Source organism: Perca flavescens, chromosome 16 (genome assembly GCF_004354835.1).
Source record: "Perca flavescens isolate YP-PL-M2 chromosome 16, PFLA_1.0, whole genome shotgun sequence".
NCBI classification, from domain to species: Eukaryota; Metazoa; Chordata; class Actinopteri; order Perciformes; family Percidae; genus Perca; species Perca flavescens.
The window spans coordinates 23,809,148-23,831,808 of NC_041346.1; the positions used below are offsets into that span (position 1 = coordinate 23,809,148).

General features: G+C 38.9%; 1 protein-coding gene across 1 annotated transcript in view; it reads left to right on the forward strand.

The window, feature by feature from the left end:
- The window catches only part of fibcd1b (fibrinogen C domain containing 1b), a 160,574-nt gene that overhangs the window by 92,005 nt on the left and 45,908 nt on the right, over positions 1–22,661 (forward strand). The window contains exons 4-5 of the mRNA XM_028602102.1: positions 4,383–4,542; positions 10,443–10,579. Coding sequence (XP_028457903.1) covers positions 4,383–4,542; positions 10,443–10,579 — 297 coding nt within the window. The remainder of the gene's footprint in view (positions 1–4,382; positions 4,543–10,442; positions 10,580–22,661) is intronic.

The following is a 22,661-nucleotide window of genomic DNA, read 5'->3' on the forward strand; positions in this document are numbered from 1 at the left end:
CATAGCTAGTGGACTTTTACCCCCAAACCACACATGGACCAAACCACACTTATCAAAGACCAGAGACTCTGTGTGATATGAATCAGATTTCTATGAAAACATTCCCTTTTAATGTTCTGTCCAACATCGGGATAATCCTTTATTCATTGTTTCTTTGCTTCAGAGGCCTCGTATGTCTATGATTTATGGTTTCTGTTTAACAAGATAAATACAGTCAGTGAGGCAGAGGTTAGATTCACATTCTGTGACACTTTCATACAGTAACTTAAGACAAGTATTTACATGAAGTACTAGGTATCTTAGTGTACTTTCTGGATTCTAAATGTGCATTTTTCTTTGAAAAAAAAGCTCTAGCTGTAGCTTATTTACATCAGACAAACAACACAAAGCGAAAATAATTAGCCATACAGTTGCTCTTGAGGAGAAGGTGGAGTCAGATGAACAAAGTTGCCAAAAGATGAAAAATATCCAGATTTCTCTGAAATGCATGACGTGGGAGGAAAAGGTGGCTTGGAGCTACATGGCTGCCAAAGAGCAACACGGTAACAAAGGATGGGGTTAACAATCAGCGTGGCTGTACCCTGTGGACATCTAATGTTGATATATCATTTTTAGAATATATTTTTTGTATCTTAGCATTTGGCAGGGTTTTTTTCTGTCCGGGATCTGTGCTCTTGTAGGATGCAGGGCTGCAAGTTATGAAGATTTTCATTATTGATTAATCTGCTGGATATTTTCTTGATTCATAAATTATTAGTTTTGTCAAAAAATAATGAAGAAAGAAAAATACCCATCACTAGTTCTCAGAGCGCAAGATGACTCATTTGGTTGCTTTGCTTACCAACAGTCCAAAACCCAACAATATTCACTTTACAATGATATAACTCACACTTGAAACAGGATCATTTAGCTTGAAAATAACTAAAACAATACATGAATTACATACAATTTAGATTCATTATTTGTCGATGGACTAATCGAACAATAAACTTGATTAATTGTTCCAGCTCTAGTAGGATTCCTTTGAGCCTCTGTGAAGTATTTTTTACAATATTCAGATTGTGACTACGAAACAAGTTATTATACTCAGTGCTGTAAGATTCTTGGGAACTTTTCAGTTGAAGGGGGATTTCTGAAGGAACAAAAAACCAGATCATTCAGCATTCACAGAGCATCATTATGAAGTGTGTTTTAGCAGTCCTCTCACAGCACTGATTGATAGGTGTCCAGCAAAGTACAGTTTTTGGAGGTTTTCTCAGTACATTTTCAAACGTATTGGTTACCTTGATTTATAAGCGAAGGCATGGAATCGTTCAAATGTGCTCGAGGGTTTAAATTATTTTCAACTTGTAAGAGCTACACCAGTTAGGAGCAAAGCGTGGGTGACTTCTTGATGGGCTCCTCTTCACTTCTCCCATTTGAACATCCAGGCTCCAGTTGACTGGATAGCCGCTGTCTTTGAGGTGAAGATGTGGTATTTGGAAGATGGTGACTGAATTACGTTTTTTGCAACTCCTCTCTGTTCTGTGACTTTAACCCACAGGGAATTGTCTCTGACATATGGGATATCTGATTGAGGCCAACAAAAGCCCACCTGTTGTGTGTTTTGACAAAATAATTCAATCATGATTAATGTCAATTTTAGATGCATTGGACAAAACTGGATTTAAACTACAGTAGTAAAGCTTGATTTTGTTTTATTTATTTATTTTAGTGCAGGTGCATTACACATTATTGTGTGAATCATGTTGAGATTTAAAAAGGACCTCCATTTAAAAAAAATGTAATTCAACGCCTTTCATGAGTCTGACACGGATTGTGTTTAAAGCTTGACTCGCAACAAACAAAGCTTCCTGTGTTAAGTGCTGTGGTGTGACTGATTTTGTGAGCCAATGGAAAGGCTGCCTAATGAGAGCTAATTACATCAGGATCCTAATTGATGTGTCAGTCAAGGCTTAAAATTAAGACTGAAGACACTCATCTGCTTTTGTCTCTCATACACAAAAAACAAACATGCCGTTTACACAATGAAAAAAATACAACGCTCGAAGTACACAACACTTGGAGGCAAACTCATTTATCAAAAATGTTTATAGCCTTATAAAATCTTCTGTAAAATACAGCCACTTTGCTTGTCCCCTCCACACAAACGACAAAGCAGTTAGCCCAGTTTTCTCAGCTGTATCCTGCCTAGCTGGATACAGCGTGTGTGTGTGTGTGTGTGTGTGTGTGTGTGTGTGTGTGTGTGTGTGTGTGTGTGTGTGTGTGTGTGTGTGTGTGTGTGTGTGTGTGTGTGTGTGTGTGTGTGTGTGTGTGTGTGTCTGTGTGTGTGTGTGTGTGTGTGTGTGTGTGTGTGTGTGTGTGTGTGTGTGTGTGTGTGTGTGTGTGTGTGTGTGTGTGTGTGTGTGTGTGTGTGTGTGTGTGTGTGTGTGTGTGTGTGTGTGTGTGTGTGTGTGTGTGTGTGTGTGTGTGTGTGTGTGTGTGTGTGTGGTTTCTTTGCACTCGCATGTGGGTGCCTAAAATGTGGTGGTGGTGGTGTTGTTGTTTATGACTGTGTGTGTGGGTTAAGCCCCAGTGCCCATGTGATATGATTGCAGTGCAGCTTGTTGTGCCTCAGAGGTGTGTTGCATACAATAGTTATTGAGAGCAGGGAAAGGCAACCAGGGTTTTTTTTGATAGAAGACCCTGAACCCTGTACAGTATATATGACTTTCAGCAATGCAGGTCTGTGTGTGTTTGTGAGTGTGTGTATGTGGATGAGAGAGGGTGGAGGAAGACGAAAGAAAAGAGAGAGAGAGAGAGAGTGTGTGTGGGTATGTGTGAGCATAAGGAAGTTTCATACCTGCAAAGGTATAGTGTGTGTGTGTGTGTGTGTGTGTGTATACATATGGGGCACAACATTTGGCTGCGCATAGGTGGTGGCCAACTAGGGCAATATGTGAAAACGACCTTTTGGCAATGAACAGCGTATAAAGGGCTGGAGGTAAGAAAGTGATCACAGCAGATCAGGGAGGTTACCCTGCTCTCTGCAAGGCCTAGCACATACATTCATCACCATCCTTCCCACAGGGCCCTTTGTATTTTACAACATTCACCAGGGTGCATTATGGGATAGGGTACCATGTGGCGTCTTTGCTACACATGGCAGTCTTTGCACTTTGGTTTTTCTAAAGGTCCCTAAAGGACTTTACTGTTCCAGTGGTTATATACTGTATGATTTAGCCCATTAACTACAAATTAAGTAGCCTACCAAACCAAAACTTTTTAGATAGACTTACTCTCCCTTGAGGCAGCCTTTGGTTTTTCATTTTCAATATGCACTCCCCCCCCCCCCCAACTTATTTTTTTCAAAGTCAAATTGTCATCTCATGGTCATGCAGTTGAAACTACTGTGAAAACTGTCCTTGCTGGTGTGTTCAAGGATGCTCCAACATCTGAGTTTGTTGCTGAGAAGCGCTACTGCCACAATCCAAAAAACTTACATTACGTAAATATGGACATAATGAGATAATCGAGTGAACTTGTTGACTTCTCACATTATAAAGATTTGGCCCCGCACTCTAAAATATCAGATGGTGGATCATCCCTGAGCACAAGGGCGAATTTCTTAAGTCCCTCTTTGCAGGTGCAACTATGCAAATGTGATGTAACTCTGACAAAATCAAAGGAAAAGAATGCTTTGGGTTGCTTATTTTAGGGCTATAATCCGTAAACTCTCCGTTCTGGTTGATTTGGCGACACCTGTGTTTACTGGTGATAACGTTAAGAAGTTCTTAACAATACAAGTCTCAGATTTCCGTTCCAAATGACTGGGGGCAAGAAACATACTTTGAGCAGCTACACTGTCAGGAATACAACTGAAGAAGACTAGCAGCCCATGTATTTCCTTAGATGTTTGGCCATGATGAAAATGTCTTTATATGTCTTCTTTTTATCACTTTACCTGCAAATATGTTTCTCTTTTAAATGCCTAGAAACTGTCTGTTCTGCTCTTTCAAATTATGTCATTACATAAGTTAAACAGAAATTACATTTTATGTGCATGTATTGTTTTCCATTTTAATCCAGCACAGACATTGTGGACTATGGATCTAATGGCTATAGTCGAATAAATGTCAGCTATAAATGGCATCAAAAATTGAGTTTGATATAATCAAAATCTTAAGGATTATAACTCTTAAGAAAGTTTCACACGTCTGATAGATAATTTTTTTATAATGTAGGGAAATAAAAGGAAATCACTGACACTCTCTGGACGGTTGTAAAAATACTTTGGGAAATGGTCAGAAGTAATATTAAAGCACACACAGCTTGTAGTTCTTCGTAAAATTATTTTGTTTTAATAAATGTAACTAATGTGTCTATGTGTGTGTGTTTTACAGCTGCTGTCAGACAGTCAAATCAACATGGTGAAGGTAGTGAACTCAGTGAGTGATGCTCTTAACGCCATGCAGAAGGAGAACGTGGGCCTGAAGGCGCGTGTCAAGGCCGACTTGCAGAGGGCACCAGTCAGAGGGGCCCGTTTCAAGGGCTGCGCCAATGGTAAGAGAAATGAGGCGTGGCTTGACTATCTGTACCTGTCTGGCAAGATTGGACTCTTTCTTTGTAGATTTGTCCGTCTGGTATTCAATTTGTCCCTCTCTCTCTGTATATATTATTCATACTTCACTGGCTACCTAAATGTGTGACCTTCTGCCACTGTATTCTGCTCTGTGTTCCGATCCTCTGTCAGCTCAACTCCACTATTCTGTAAAATTATATTCCAGTGTGGGCTGTCATCCATCTTGCCACATATTCATTCAACTCAACCTCTCCTGGGGATATCCGTATGTTTCCCTGGGCCACATCTCATCCACACTATACGCTGGCCTTGGTAGAGATGTGGAATTTTTTACTGTACATGAGAAATGACTTGCATGTCTGCTGAGAGGCAGAGAATGGCCAGAGGCATCATCCCATTGGAAGGCTTTTAACCAGGCACAGTATACCCGATTGCATTCCCCTGTTGGATTTCCCGTGCATAGGTAGCCTAGTAGCACAGAGCGAAGGCTGCTCATGTATTCAGCATATAATAGCACAGTACGAGAGAGTGTTCAACACGTGAGAATGTGAACGATGGGAACAGGAATGTACTGTTGTGCTTCACATGACCCATTGGGTGTTTTATTAATATCCTATTTTACAAACCGTTTAAGCCGGTGACATCATCAGCCTAATTGGTGTAACTGAGCAATTAGTTTGCACACCTGCTATCAGCTGTTGTGTTCTAAAATTGTTACCTGTGCCTGATGATGATGTTGATGATTTTTAACATTAATCTGAAATGTTTTTTTTTGAGTAACTTTACACTTGTTTTAAATATCAGTGGACCTTCTGGGTTGAGAAGTGTGACAATAGACACGTTTTCAAATGGAACTATGGTTTTTAATTTAGATGTATCTAATGCTCTAATATTGTATTCTATATTAAATAAATTGTATTAGTATTACTTTAGTAATGCACGATTTTATCTCAAGTCTACCTAAAGTCAGATAAAGACCAACCAAACCGTTACATCAAAAATGAACATAGCGTTTCTGTCCAATGGAAACCACGTCTCTCCAATTTTGATGATTTTTGAATTTTTTTAGATAAACTGACAAATTAAGTGGTCCTTTATGGGTTGAAAAATCTCCTTAAGCTAAATAAACTATTCAAAGAAAAACTACTAAATTATTTGAAAAAGCTTAAAAAACTGGCTGAGATGCATGGTTTTCATAGGCCAGTGTGGAGTGACCGGTTGATGCTCTGTCCATGGTGCTGAACTTTTTCACTGGCGGTTCAGTCTTCTGCTTCACACAGTTCTACGCCTGAATTGAATTGAATACCAGAATTGTCATGCCTTAACAGGATTTTCTGAAGCAATCAGTAAACATTACTTGAAACATACCAGAATCGTGGGTGGCAATAGACTATAAATTAATTGGTAGAGCGATTGTTCCTTAGATGTTAGCAGAATTGTTATTTCACAGCAGGTATTAAAACTCAATTGTGGAGTAATTTCTTCGAGCTTTATTTTAATTTGTTGTCTTCTGGCTCTATATTAATGATAACAGAGACGGAAACATAGTTTCCCATTGCGAAGGCAATCATTAATTAATTTATGAGCTGTATGCACATTGTATGAGCAGAACACAATTACAAGAACAACTCACAATATGATGCAACAGCAGGTAGCTATTATACGTTAGGTTCTTTATTAATCCTGCAAGGGTTGTTCACTCTGTTGTTATATACGTATATTCACACTCACCGGCCCAAATACACATATGCACAAACCGGAACTATACGTTATGTATGCAGCGATGTCCCGAGTAGGGGGCTAGTTTGGTACCTTGCTTAAGGGCACTTCATCAACTCCCAGGAGGCAAAATGGCACCTCTCCAGCTACTAGTCCACACTCTGTTCTTGGGGACTTGAACCGACGACCCTCTGGTTCCCAAGCCATGTCCCCACGGCTCGGCCCCATGACAGCATCACATACTGTAACATCACTGTTTTGTTTTGTTTGTATTAGATTATACATGCGTTTGTTTTATTATGTTAATAGGGAAAAAGTCTGGTAAAGTGTTCATAATAAGGGATGATTATGTATGAGCTATGTGTATTTTCAAAATCTATTCCTGTAAAAATTACAGGGTAAAGTCAGCAGCCAGTATAAGGTTGTAATGATGATTACATCTGCGCCGTTGCCACTGCTGGAGTACGGCTCATTTAGGCTGCGCCTGTTGTCGTTATTTCATACCGACACTCCAGGAAAGAAGTGTCCAGTTCAGTCAGCTTTTTCTGACAGCTCATTATTAACAATTTTTAACAAATGTATATGAAAGAAGTTTACTAAACCAACCAATGAGTTATAGTTTTTTTTTTAACAAAATAAAATGTGCATAAATTATTGGGATGGGAAAAAAAAGCATTTTGTCTTTTTGGGGATATGGGGTTACTGAAATATGCAGACCTATTCATTAGCTATCGTAAAAAGCAGATTCAGCAACCGCACACTGGACTGTGGGATACGCTTGCTGAAGGCTTGGAAATACTATTCTTTGTGACACTGATAAGGGAGAAATTAGGAGAATAAATATATCCTTGTTTACTTTATCTATCTTTTTATGTAAGAATTGTGTGCATTTCTGCAAGACGACAGCATACGGAAAGAAGCATTTAATTTGAAAGCAAATATAACCACTCCTGTCCTTTACATTATACTGTCTTCTGTACAGGCAAGAGAGGAGAAAATAACAGCCTAATATTAAGGGAACATAGCTGTTATTCTCCCCTGTGTGGCTCAATTTGTAGATTTTGCTTTTTATATAGAGCCAGGAGCTAATTAAAATAAATACTTAAGAAATTGGATCCCATGTAGCCTATAATAACTATTTTGCTATTACATTTATAATTGATTGCCACTGGAAATTCTGGTATGTTTCATGTAAATGTCCACAAAGTGCTTCACATTGACCTATTTGAAACATAGATATCCTAAAGCTATGTAAATGTCAGGAATAAAGCTGCACAACATTCAGAATAATTGACCAACCAGCACCAAGGTTCAGCACCATGGATAGCCCTTCACAAATTCTGTTCAAGGTTTACTGTGCAAGATTCTTTGTAAGCACATCTTTGAGATTAAGTCTATCAAATTCTTATAAGGCACAATAGATGAATAAATATATATAAAAAAAAAAACTATGCACATATACTCAACAGCACAATTTTTAATTGTTAAAGTCTTTTAAAGTCTCTTTACGGCTGTGTGCATACAGTATGTGTTTAGGATTGGGGCACAACCACGAATATCTTTGACTGCCTGTCTGTCCCACTGTGCCTGTGGGTATTTGAAGTACTCATCTCTGTACTGTTTGCATTGGATTCCCATAAGAGCATATCAGATTTTCTAAGTTATAAGAATCCAAACCTGACAGCAATGAAGCCCTTCTCAGCTCTGACTGTAGCAGGGTTTCTGAGTTATACGAAACCACCGTAGAAGTCCTACTTTTCAGTTCATGGGCTGCCTGACTTTGCTGTAATGTTGCACAGTGGCTTTCACTACTGAAAAGGTTAACAAGTTAAAGCCTATTTCTGTTGTCAGCAGTAAGCACGCAAGTGCAAGTATTAGCTTGACATTTGGTAGATTTCTTTATTATTTTTTTTTTGCTGCCACATTAATTATTCAGTTTTACGAGAATTGCTTTTTTAAAACAAAAGAGACAAAATATAAATAGAAAGTTAGTTCCAAGACATGTGCATGTTTGGGAACAACTATAATGGCTGCCACAGATGAGCAGTGTTCGCTGGAAATGCGAGGGCAGGGTGCATTTAAATGAGTTCGGTTCCTACTATGCAGCGCCTGCGATGTCGGAGCGACTTACTTTGAAGGGTTTATGCAAAGTGTTTTGTTGCAAACACATGAGATTCAGAACCGGTCCCTTCCTACTGCTAACACACGCACCAGCATGTGCACACATACACACGAATTATACACACATCATTAGAAATGAATGACGAGGGGCGCATAGGTAGCTCACCTGGTAGAGCAGGCGCCCTTATGCAGAGGCTCAGTCGAGACACCTCGACACCTCGACACAGTTGCTCAGGGTTCAAGTATGACCTGCGGCCATTTGCTGCATATCTTCCCCCCTCTCTCTACCCCTTTCCTGTCTACAGCTGTCCTGTCTATTAAAGGCTAAGATGGGCAAAAAATTATCTTTAAAAATGAAAAAGAAATGAATGTCTAGTTTAAAATATCTGGTTATATTCCATGGTTTTGTAATTGTTAACACATTATATAATCCTACTAACAGGTGTCTCTGTATCCAATAAATGCACTATTTCCTCCTGTTTGAGTCACATTTGCTACAAAACTACTGTGCTTTAGGAAGGAAGTTCAGAGAGATGCACATTGTTGTCTTTGCTCTGTTCATGGGTTTTGTTGACAGTAAGATAAACATAAATGGCAGCATAAAGTCCACAATGGTTAAAACAGACAACAGAAAGGGTGGACTATGACCAGAAACTGTTAAGACTTTAGATAGCTAAGTAACATGTTGTCACTGGAATAGAAAGGTTTGGAATGTGAACATATTTTAGCCCACAACAGACCAAAAATCTATGTTAATTTATGTGCGAACAAAGTTGCAAGGCTAAAGTGGACCTGGAGTATCAGTACGATCATGAAGGGGGTCCTTGGAAGAAAAAATAGTCTCCGCAGTAAGGGATCATTAAACTGAAAAACTTTGAAAGCCATTGTTATACGGTAGAGGACCACATTCTTAAATAATGATGATAGTCTCTTTTTTAATGTCCCATGAAACCCAGACAGCTTCAGTTCCCTGTAACGAAAAGAAGAACTGGGAAATGTTACCATTCATGTGTGATGATGATGATGATGATAATGAAAGTCGGAGATCAGTAGTCAAGGCTTACACTGAGAAATGGAAAATCTTCGGGGAGACCAAACATTCCATATCGTGTAGGGACTGTAAAAAAAAAAAAAAAAAAAAAAACCTTGTATGGCCTTTTCTGGCTGTTTATAACTTCGGGGTTTGGCCCCACGGAGGCTGGCATGCATAATCTATGACATTGTCCTTATCACGGAGTTCCTCTCCTGCTTCCTGGGGAATAGATTTTGTGTCCCCTGTGTAAAACGGGTTTCTTAGTCACAGACAAGGGTGCTGCTGTTCTGCTCTGCTGTATACATTACAAGCTCCCTGTCGCTGTCTCTTTTTCTCTGCACTAACTTTTCCTGAATTCCATCTCTGTCTGTTATATACTCTCCACTCTTCCTGTCTCTTTATCTGTGTCGTATCACTTAAATGTATATATCTAATCGCTAAGCCATACTTCCATAATGACTTCTTTCTTGTTTTTCCTGTGAGTCCATGTGTTATCTCAAATCTATCGCTGTGCTATATACTGTATCTGTGCCTTCTCTAAGGCATCAGGTCCGCGCTCCACTCTTGTGCCTTTCGGTCTTCATTTCGACCTACTTGCGTGTTTTTCTACGTTGTTATCTTCGCCGCCCGTTGCGTTATCTCTCACCCCTCCCCATCAATCCCACCATCTTTTCTGTGTGTCTTCCCTCTCCACACAGTAATTGTCTGCCTTCACCTTGCTCTTTCTATCCTAAGAAAATAATTGAGTGAGCCAACACTGAGGTCTCATTTTGACAGGATGACTTCACAACATAGAACCAGAACTGCTCTGCTCCTCCATGTTTACTGTACTTATGTGCCTCTCTTTGCCTGGCTGTAGACAGAGGACAGTGTGACAAGTGTTATCTCATCTTTTCCTCATCTTCTCTTCATTACAGAGTTCACTTTAAGCTCCAAGCAATCTTTCCCTTTTGCAAGCCTTATCGGACCTAATTTACTTCATGTCTCCCTACTTTCACCTCTCCCTAGGCTCGCGTCCCCGTGACTGTGGTGATCTGTACGCCAGTGGTCAAAGAGAGGACGGCATCTACTCAGTGTTTCCTGTTCACCACCCCGCAGGCTTCCAGGTCTACTGTGACATGACCACAGATGGAGGAGGCTGGACGGTGAGTCAGAGGAAAAAACACACACACACACACACACACACACACACACACACACACACGCGTTTTACAGTTGACACATAAAGCTCATTATACTGTATGTCTCTCTACCTAAAATAAAAGTCTCTACATTTTCACCAGGGTTATAATCAAGATGAAAATGAAAACAGGGGAACAGAAGGGAACTGAAGGCCTTTTCACTATGTCTGCTTTTAGAAATGTATTCAATAACTCACTGAGCATGAATCTTTCTAACTGTAACATTGGTTCCATTCAAATCAAAGTCATGCCGTACAAGAGGTCTTATACAGTTTTTTTCTGGGCACCTGCTGTGATTACAGTTGTACTGCCTTAGGAATCTCATGTATCGATCCAAAAAAGGTCTCATCAAAGTTTTATCACAGAAGAGCGAGGAGATCTTAAGCACAGGTTTCGTGTGGACCTGTTTGAAATCAGTCCATTGTATTTTTTTTTTATGTTCTATTTTTCATTTAGAAAACATAATACTACTTAGTCACATCTAAGTGAGAATGTCATCAGGTAGAGTGCTGAAAGGAAGATGAATAAGTCTGTTACCGTGACAACTGGTCACATAACATAACGAAATCACGGAAATCTAATATATATGCCGATGCTGAGATGATATAAAGATGGGATGGCTTAAAATCTAGCAACGTACAGCTAGCTCATTCTGTATGTGCAAACCAAGTGTCTTTGTGCTTCAAACTCAAAAACAAGAAACTCTCTCCATTACGTGTGGCCCATGTCTGACCTGGATGTTTTGGTTTTGTAAATCATGCATTCTTGTCTTCGTGTAATAATATTTTTTTTAGGATTTTGGATCCTTAAAAGGTAGGCAGACAAAAGATACGGAGAGTTTCTTTAGGTGTGTATTTCTTTCCTTGATCAAACATTTGTCAGTTGTCTGGCCTTGCTAAAGTAATCCTAGTTGTTTAAGTGAGACTGTATACTGGAAGCGCTGTGTCTTTTGGGAACGAGAGACAGCGAGGTGAACAAATATTGACACTGAGCTGTTTGAAGTTATATTTGGAAGTGTGGTTTAGATGTGTTTTACTGTGAGCGCTCGCACACACACACACACACACCATCTTACTGGTTAGAGCCATTTATTTCTCTTTGTTCTGAAGTATACTGTAGCAGTCCTCTGGGAAAGAAGAGCCATTCTTACAGTTTTTTCCGATTGCTAAACGACAACTGGAGTCACATGTGCAAAACTCTGACTACAGTCTGCACTACCAACAGTCACCTGAGCTAAACAGTTCACATCTCCTGCAAGACTCATTCAAAGCAACACAACTCTTAACACACGTCTCAAAACAGGCTCAGTGCAGCCAAACACTATGCACAAGCCTCACTGAGATAACACACACTGTCACTCAGAACACACTGAGAGTAAAAACTCTAGCATCAAACACCAATACAGAAATTACAAACTGTCTCATCTTTACAGTTTGAACAATTTGAGTGACTTGACACTACTCAATAGTTTATTTAAGGAAAAGATATAGATTGTTTAATATACCAATTTTTACGTAAGGTAAACAAGAAGGAATGAAAATCAGCAGTTTTCTTCAATATAGTATTTTGTCTCTAGTAATTTATGGAATTACTGGGTAAAAAAACTAAAGGTACATACGTAACAGTAACAAAGAATATGTGTGACTACTACTGCCTCTCTCCAGCATCATGTGGCAAGTTTTCTTCTTCACATTGGATGTCTGCATCATCTCTAAATACTAATTAATGTGGTGTTTCTATTGCTTTCACCTCCATTACTTTCTGAAAAACCGTAAGAACACAGTTTTACTATTGTAAAGATATAGTGTTTTTCACTTTTTTTATAGCTGTGTACATAACCTCAGACATCTTACCTGGACATATTGGTATCTTTGCTCTTTTACCTGTTTCTCTCAAACGGTACAGTGTATAATTGTTTCATTCTTATTTGGTGTTTGTATACAAAAAAAGTCTCTCTGAGCTTTCTCTGTATAAATACCGTATATGTTCACTAACTAATCTAAAACAAGACACCTACTTAGGCTTTCAGCTAAAATTCCACTCAGCAGTGTTTGATAGGCACCAGACTGAAATCCATTCTGTTTTGAATGTGTGATTAACAGTTTTGACAGCAGTGTGTTAGCATTTGAACAAAGTGCTGTAAATCTACAGTTTTGTGCACGTTGTGGTTAAAGTCATGGGATAAGTGTGTAGAGTTTTGAAAACTGTGTTCAAGCAATGAAAAATGAAGTGGAGTTTGGTCCACATGAACTGCTCCTGTGCAGACTGTAGTTAGTGTTTTGCACTTGTGACTCCAGTTGTGCCCACTGTCGTTTAGCAATCGAAAAAAACTGTAATAGAGAACTAAGGCCTTATAACATTTAAACAGTTTGAAATTTCAGCTACATAAATCTATCACAACTCTTGTTTTTATAGGTTATGATGCATCCAGGGGCTGATTTTAGAATCCGTCCAAAAGTTTTCAGGAATTGATCTGTACAATGAACAGTTATGAAATTAATGTCTGCCTCTTTCATGTCAGGCAAGGTGAAGTGCATTTATTTTTATTTTTTTAAATCTGCCATCTTCTTGCAGCATGTGGATGTAATGCTGTCTTGTTGACATCATTTTCATGGATATTTTAAAACTACTTAGGATGGACATTTTAAGGCTTCCTCCCTTGAATGTGTGAAAATGTTATAAAGGTGTAAAAATGTCTACATTTTTCAATAACAATGATAAATGGCTCTGCTAATGTAGCAATCTTTGGCCGCATACACATGCAAATGTATTTGTCTGCTATTTCTACTGTTCTGAACTTTTAACTCTAGTGCTACCTTTTAATGCTTCTACAAAATAAGAATTGTAAAAGTGCAAAATAAGAAGAAGCATGGAAAAGTTAATATGCACTCATCCAATTATGCCCACTTTATATTGCACTGCCATTTGGGTGTCGGACTTTGGGGGGAAATGGGACTGAGTACACAGGGCTCCTATGTGAGGAAGGCCCATAAAAATGCTAGAATGAATTGCTGTAGATGCAGGCCCATAGAGAATACCTTTCTACAGGGCCTTGTTCTACTCCCTGCTGCCACTACAACCACATATCAAACTTCAGCTCAAGTCATGACTGTAAATTGTTTGTGTATGTGTGTGTGCGCTTGTAGATCGGTGACTAACCATGTGAGATAGGCAAGGTCGTACTCTCCTATCATCAAATAAAACGAGACTGTCAGAGTGACAGAGTGCTTAGCACAGCATGATGGAATAGAGCTACATACCAGACTGTCAGAGAGAGAGTGTGTGTGTGTGTGTGTGTGTGTGTGTGTGTGTGTGTGTGTGTGTGTGTGTGTGTGTACTTGCGCCAAAGTGTGTGTGTTTGCGCCAAAGTGTGTGTGAAATAGCTTGTGAGTGCAATTATGCTTTCGGCTTCTCTCCCTTTTCACACAATGTACAAGTGTTAAACAACAGCTCTTTGCATATTGTCCCATAACAGGATTTACATTGATCAGATTGAAGTGATAACATCGCAGTTACTGATCCTGCCTTGTGTGTTGAGCTGATTGTGAGGCTCATTAAGAGATTGGCATGGTGTGATCCAACAGGGGCAGGTAGTGTAGTGAGACAAGATGCTTGGTGAGTTGAGTGGCTTACTGTCTGTCTGACGGCTGAGCTTAAATAAGGAATGAGCCATATGCCACCACCTCATTAGCATACTTTGACATACCGTTGCACTGTTTCAGAGGCTGCTGCAGACAGACTGAGAGATGAGCAGGTTACTCAGAAGAGGGAGGGAACAGAGGGGAGGAAAGAGTCCGACTTAGAAGACATAAAGAAGAGAGGGCCCAATGAAAGCATCAGAATCTGATATGGACAAAGAGAAAGTGAAACATACAGATATAAAAAACAGAATAAGGGAACAGCTATTTTATTCTTTTCCTCTATACTCTGAAATGCATTAATTTAGATGTAGCCAGGATGTAGCCTGCAATAAAATCTTTCTGTTCTATTCTGTTTGCAGTAAAAAAGGTAGCCCTCTGGGATATGCAGCAGTTTTAAGTAAGGGTGACAGGAAGATACCCTCTAGATCTAGATGATCAGCAGAACCATAGCATCAGTCAGGGATTACCTTTGGGAGGATATTTGTTCAAATGTTCTCATGTCTAGATCTTTATACAGTATCCAAATATAATGGAGCCTTCCAAAGACTTGTTTTACATGTGTGGTTATGTTAATGTGTGGGTGCACATGCAGGGTTTGTGGTTCATTTTTCACAATGCCCAACAAGGTTTGCTTTAGTTCTATGAAAATGTCCCAACAAATCCATCAGAGGCCATCAGTTATTGTAAAAGGCAACAGTTTTCGGTTATCAAAGAAACTATTTTCCATAATGCTCTGCATGATGGACAAGCCAACAGTCCAAACCAACCCCACCCGGCCACCAACAAATGGTACAGTTTCCAACTGTATGAATGAGAAATTAGCTTTTAAAACCTGTATGACTCACTGAATAAAGTAGTTGTTTCTTTACCCCTTACCTAAATTACTCAGTGCCATATTTGTGTATAAAAGATAATGGTTTCCCGCCAGCTTCAGAAAACTAAGATGACCAAGTGTACCATGTCTGTCAGATTCTTGCAAAGAGAGAAAGAAAGAGTCAAGGAAGAAATATAAGAGGAAAATGCATGGTTGCATGTTGTAGAGTCGAGGGATACAAAAGACAAATCTACAATAATGAGTATAGCCTGCTACCCAAATTGTCTTGGCTGTATGGACATAATGGTAATGTAGAATAAGAGGTGCCGCTGACATCACTGAAATCACAGGGAAGAACATCCTCTAGGGCATAATAACTCATAGATCGCATATTAATGTCTGTATATTTATATAGGTTAGCTGAGAAACTCGGGTTGTCTTTGGATAGCTATAGCTACTTTAGACAAAATGCCAGGTGTTTATTATAGACCCATAAAGTGTGCTTGATCACCTGTTTTGCTTTGCCTTATTAGAGTTGGCCATTATATCAACACAGAGACAATAAATGCAATAGCATGTAGTGAAATATGGAGTTTAAGTTTAAGCTTACAGTCATTTTATTAGCTGTGGGAGTCAGGAAATTCAGATTTGGGCATAGCTTGGCATCCTGAGTAAACATGTGGTGGGTGAAGTGAACAATAATATATGCAGCTATCAGACGCTGCTTAACTGACATTAGTGAGTACATTTGCTGACTTCATGACTCTTTTTCTACTTGTGATCCACTACATTTTAGCATGTCACAGAAAACCTGATGTCTTTAAAGCAAGTGTAATTACCATTTCTGTCCACAGTTCAGCTGTTCACTGTGCATTCTGTGAGAGACAGTTTCCGGTTTCAAAATTAAAATTGGAGGCGTTAAAAAAGTCTTAAATTCGCAAAAGAATTGTGTTCTAGGCCTTAAATCATTTCAAACAGGTCTTGAATTTCGCTACATCCATGTAGTACTACATCTAATGCTCATTGAAATGTTTTTTTTTAATTCTGTGATGTAGTTCTTTCTTTCGCTAGTCCAAATATAATTAGCTGTTTATGTACAAATCGTTATTACTTAATCTCGCTTTTATTCAATTTTAATAATTTTATTTACTTTGCAAGTATTTTTGTGACTCTGCATTTCGTTGTGCTTTTGTGCTGTGGTATAGATCTTAAATTTCATTCATAAAAGTCTTAAAAAGTTCTTAAAAAGTCTTAAATTTGACTTGTTGAAACCTGCAGAAACCCTGGAGAGAGGATGAGGGCATTCTTTTCACTTTAATAGAGTCTAAGTCATTAGACTACCATGTCCTTTAGTGTCTATTGGAAGAACTAATAGGAAGAGAAGAGACATTACTACAGGTTGATGTGGATGGTTTGTCAGAGGGAATTGGTCGGTATTTCTCCACTGCCATAACTTACGCCCTGGAGACTGACCACAGAGGAAGGAGGGATGATGACAGGTATAATAAAAGAAAAAAAGCTGTCATTACTAGCCTAGGCCCCTTTCAAAACACACGTACAAACAACACACACGCAAACACAGAATAGAGTATATTGGACTATACCAAAAAACATCTATATAATTTAATGTCTACGTACAGTAAATGTGTGTTCGTATGTGCTTACAGGCCCAGGCTGTCACACACACTAAAATATGTATACACACAAGCCCCTCACTCCAATAAAGTAATCCTTTGGGCATGTGGTCTACCGGTTTCGGGAAAGGGAGATTTTGAATGCCATTTAAACACATCCTCGCGGCTCAGGGTAATGTCTTCTATTATTACTATTTTATTTGTTAAAAGGAAGGGACTAAAAATGACCATGGCATAAATAATGAACGAGAGTAGATATATCAGAGTGCAGTCGGGCTGCATTATCAAATGGTGCTTTTATCAGAAGTACTGCAATCACTCTCAAATATTCAATTCAGCTAAGAACTGAAATGTAAAAGTTTTAGATTGAATGTACGATTGTGTGCATGTTGTATCACTCCTTTAGAGCCTCGGAGTGCCTTTTGAGCATTTCAGAGTGTACGATGTAGGCTTTTCAGTATCTCTATCTGGCTCGCAGGCTCTTCAATATTTCATCTCTGTTAGTTTATTGGTTTGGGGAAGAAGAAAAAAAATCCATGATGGATGTTTTTGTGTGTTGTGTTTTATCAGTAAATGTTTTGTAAGGCAGGGAAATTGAAAACTTCACAGTGCAATTGATGAGAACATAATTGTTTTCATAATGTTTTGATTCTGTGTACTTGATTCCGGCTGTGAGTTTATTCCATTTTTTTAAAGACTTTTTTTTAAATTTCTGTACACGAATGTCTATTTGTGTCCTCATTAACTGGCATAAGGATAATGTTCATTGTGGTGCTGAGGGAAAGCATGAGCTGTCTACCAGTAGCATTATCACAGGTAGTGTCAGACGTGTCCTTGAGGATATTAGTGCCATTAGCCGGAGGTTATGTGAGGAGAAGCTACAGCTGTGTGAAAGCTGCTTCAGGAACATTCACTGATTTTATATTTCATTTCTGCTACATGTGCAGGCACACAAAAAGGACTCCCAGTAATATCGCTGCTGTCGTACCTATATATCTCATTATAATTTTTCCCAGTAAAAGCTTTACCAGTCGGATTCTCTACATTTCTATGCAAAAGAAACACTGTTACTGTTGTACAATACAGTATATATGCTGTAACAGTCAGATTACACCTAAACCCCATTTTACATTAGACTCGTAAATATTCAGATTTCTAATCTACCACACTTCTGAACAGATGTAGACATATTTTGGTTTTGAATTTACACTTTCTGTCTTTTATTTATTCTTAGCGCCCAGTAACCTGAATCCCAATGACTTTGGCGACTTTTCATCTAGCACCACCATGAGGTTGACTTTTGTGGTTTTGAATGAAATGTCTCAACATCGACTGGATGGGGGGGTTGATCATGCACAACAAAACAAAACATGCAAGAATGAAATCCCGCTTCCAATACCATAGATATAGAGCCACTCGGCCAGGCATGACAAAACACTTATGCACTTAAAAATATTCAATGGAAAATAATCTCAAAATGAAAAAGCACAACAATGTGCGCTTTCAAGCTGGAGAGCGGAGTTCACTTTGCAGCGACAACAAAATACTTTGACCCAGGAAACGCTCGTTCGTTCCTCTGGAGTGTTTTAATCCAAACCACGATCTTTTTCCTGAACTTAACGAGTCGTTTAGTCATCACCGCATGACGCTCAACTTTTCTGGCTTACCTCCACTACCATGGACCTTGAAAGGACCGTCATCTGGCGGTGGTGTCTGTAGCCGTTCCGGAGCTTTGTAGCAGCTGTATCCAACCAGCAACTGCTGCTCTGATTTTATGCTCTGATTTTATCGTTCTATGGCACTATAGACTGTTCACTTTAAAGCGCTTCTTAGTTTAAAATATTTCTATTTTAGGTATATAATTAATATATGGTCTAGGCTATTGGTGAAGTAGATGATCACTTTTATTTTTTCCCCACCAGGGATGATATGAAGACCAGAAAGGGGGAAATCCCACGCATCCCCCCCGGCAAATCGCACCCTGATTATGCCTATCAGTTATCATCTTCCTCTTTGTCCTGCTACACTGCTACTAGTGTGATGTGATACTAAGTCTTCCCCAGCACTGGGTCTTTGTCATGCCCATGGCAGTTACAAAAAAAGATAAGAAATCTACCTGTGTAAATTTAGCTTCTCTTAATCCCTTAACCCAATAAGAAAAACCTGGTTTGTTGTTTATATGGTGGAAATCAGGTTACTGCTGAAAGCCAGGAACAACCTTTTTACTTAAGTACATGTAAATGCAAAAATTGTGTTTACATGTGTGTGAGGGAGTGAAAGAGAGAGAGAAAGAGTGTTAGTGTTTCTCTTTTTGTTTGCTGCTGCTGTGTTCAGAACACATCTGTCTTTCTGATAGGATTATAAAACATTCACCAACAGATGTTTGCAGTACACTTTGAAGATAGCAATTCTGCAGACTGCTGTGGATTTATGAGTGCTTTCATCAGACACTGTTGAATTTGTCACTATAACATCAATATTCTTAACAGTGTAATCAAATTGTTAACAATTCATCTGCCTGTCAGTTTTGATTTATTTTATATCTGTGAACCAAGGCAACTTTTGGAGCTGTTTCTATTAACCTTAACACACATGTTTTTCTTTATTTCTCCATCACTATCTGTAATTTCGGTCTCTCATGGCTGACGTATTAATCACACTCAAATTATCTTCAGTTTGTCAGTATAGAGCAGTGGTATCAAGTGACATCTGCTGCCAGAGCACCAAACATATAAACATAGTGTTTGCACAGTGTGTACATGCCAGGAGCTAACAAGCTATTGGCACATTTCCTATTTTCCACCCAGTCACATGCCAGAATGTAAATTTCCCCAGCTTCAGAGTGCTTGTGTTGATTCTTCCCTGCGTTCTGGTCTGTCAGTCAGGGTGTCCGTCTGTGCACACTGTGGGCTCCCAGTAGTTGACAGAAAGCCTGCTGAAGAGCTTAAGGCAGCTTGTTAAGTAGCCTTCATCTACTGCAGAGATTACAGGGATCTCAATGTGATCATGCCAATGCAACAGCCCTTTAGCAAGTGTTGGGTGAGATGGTTGAGGATAGATTGAACACTATTTGGCCATTTTACTTGACTTAATTGTTTGTAGGTTGAAATCATTTAACTCAAAACTTTTTTTTTTGCATATATATGTTTTTTCTTTGACAAGCTGCACTGGTGTTGCATGTCTAGAACACAGATCTCACTTGTGTGACAAACTGTCACAGAGTTTCCTTGACTGGGGAGGAAGAGTACATGAGACTTTTAACTGTCAGTACTTAGTTATGGCGCCTTGCTGACACAGAAAATCTGACAAAACCTCTCCCCCTCAAAGGTACTTTTCTTCATCTGTATGGCCTGTCTGCCTTTATTCTGTACTATGTCACCGTGCATCAATACAAAAAAAAAAAGTCAGTGCAGGAAGTATGCTGGGGCGAAAGGCTATGTGATTTTTCAACATTAGCTATATTCAACTTGGCAACTTTCAGATTCAGTGGGGACAGAGAATGGTGTATACAGTAATATGTCAGGTTTTATATTTCAGAATTTCTGACGGGAGATAATTTGGTGCATCCCTTTTAACATTTTCATAAAGCATAATCAATGTTGGTATGTTACCCAGTGTATTATTTGTGCATAAGGTTAAATGTTTGGGTAAAGAATATGGAGTTAATGGGGGTGCCCGGTAGCGAAGTCCTTACCGCAGCAGCCCTTTCCTGCATGTCATCCCCTCTCTCTCCCCTACTTCTCCTGTTTTTTTAAAGGAAGAAGAAAATAGAGGTAATGAACTGAGGCAAGATTATAGAATATACAGTATTTGTAGTTTCCTGGTTTATCAGCTGCTTCTTCTGCAGATGTCTTTACTACCTCGTAAACAGCAGCCACCATATGGTGAGCTACCACAGTTAAAAGAAATTCCTTATATCGACAGTCTTCTTTCTGTTGTGTTTTTTTTTTTACATTAAATATGTGCTGCGGCAGAAACAGTGGAGGTAATTCTGAAAAAAGGTTGCCTCTGAGAAATGGGTTATTTAGCATGTAGAACAGTGTGAATGAAGAATTAATTACCTCAGAGCTGCAAGGAAAAAGGATAATGTAAAAACACTGCAATATGGAAAAAGGCTTATGGAGAATGCCAGAGCTACAAGATGAGAGGAAGCTGAAAGTATAGTATAACAGTATAGTCCCAGAATCGCCCTTTGCTTTCACTGTACAGATGGTAAAAACACACAATATTTTTGCAATACAATAGCAATAAAAACAACAAAATGGATTTTCAAATCTGTCAGTAAAGGTGTTAATTCAAAATGGTGATTGTAGATCAAGTTTTTTGTCCTCAAACCTGAACGGAGTCCTTTTTAAAGCTATATACATATAGTGTGTAGTTTCTGTCGCTCCCATGAGGAATTCTTAGTAATGACAACACCACTGTTGTTGCATCCACATGACACAAGCCTTCCGTAATCGTGGAGAATAAAAAAAAACATGATTGAGAGGTAATTATCTTCACTCGAGTTTCAGCGCATGAAAGTCGCCAGACGACAACAATTTCTGAACACAGCCATACTGAGAAATACAGAGAGAGATGTGTGGAGCTGATAGTCTTAATTAGCTTTGTAGCAACTCATTTGGCAATTGCTTGAATGTAACGACGTTCATTAATATCAAAAAGTTACGCAATGAAGTTTTAATATTGGATATGCCGATACCAAGTCTGATCCAATACTTAAATGTAAATTTTTACTGATTCAATTTGAACCATTTTAACCAGTTAAAGTGGTGTTTTTTCACGGCTAAAATGAGAAGCTGTTACCTGAATGTTTTGTACATTGCTCTTTACTTAAAATGATTAGTGTCATAGTTTAGCAAATCCTCTTTGTGCTAGTGAATTTGTCAGTCCCTGCAGAAAAACGCGATTATGTTATTTATGTGGGGGCCACATTTTTTTCAAATACATCGCATTTTCGCCGCTAAATTGCCGATTTCCACGCAAAATATGCAGGGCTTGCATGATTTCATAATCCCCGCATTTTCGTTGCAAAAAAGTCACATATATATATATATTAGCAGAAAGTTGAAAAATGTTGTTTACTTCACACAAGAGCAGCCATTTTCCCCTGTTGCCATGGGAACGTTATGAAGTGACGCAATTATGTCATCAAATCACTTTTTTTTTCTCTCTTTTTCATCAAACCGCAATTTTTGCAAGTTCCCGCAATTTCATCGCATAAAATTGCATAAGAAAACAGGCATAATCAATGATTTTTGCCCGCAAAAATCATAAAAAAACGCATTTTTTCTGGAAGGACTTATTTGTTACTAGCATGAACTGTACAGTGGAATGCAGTCGAAGCATTTTTTTTTTTTTTTTTTTTTACATTTGCGATATTTATAGCCCAATAAGTGTGACTGCCTGGTGTTCCATTAGCTATTAGTATTGTGTTTCCTACCGGCATACTAAACACAGCCTGCAGTCACTATTGATTTTGGACGTCAGATTTGGATGGTTCTGTACTTTATGTTGTGTAACACGGAGACCTTGCTCAACTCTTTCATAAAATGGCTGCTGTGTCTCAAGTGCAGTTCTCAGTATGTGTATGGCTAGAACATAACCTACCCAACACCCAAATAGAACAATTGTCAGCCACTGACCTTGACAGAAACAGATTGTGTGTAAAGATTTGTCAGTTGGGACGTTAAGCTGCATCCCAGGGGAAACTGTGTTTGTGTCTGTGTGTGGGGTGCTGAAGTGACAATAGTAGCCAAGGCTCTATAAAACACAAGCATTTGAGCCACAGTATAAACATGTGCAACTGTAAAAGTGCACTCATGCACATTTATAGACGGATACACTCTGAAATGGGGCACTGACTTTTGTTTTTTAAGGTGAAACTGAAAAGCTGTTCTGTGGTGCTAACAGGCTTTTAAAATCACTTTGCCCTTTTTCTTATTGCCACTGTGTTG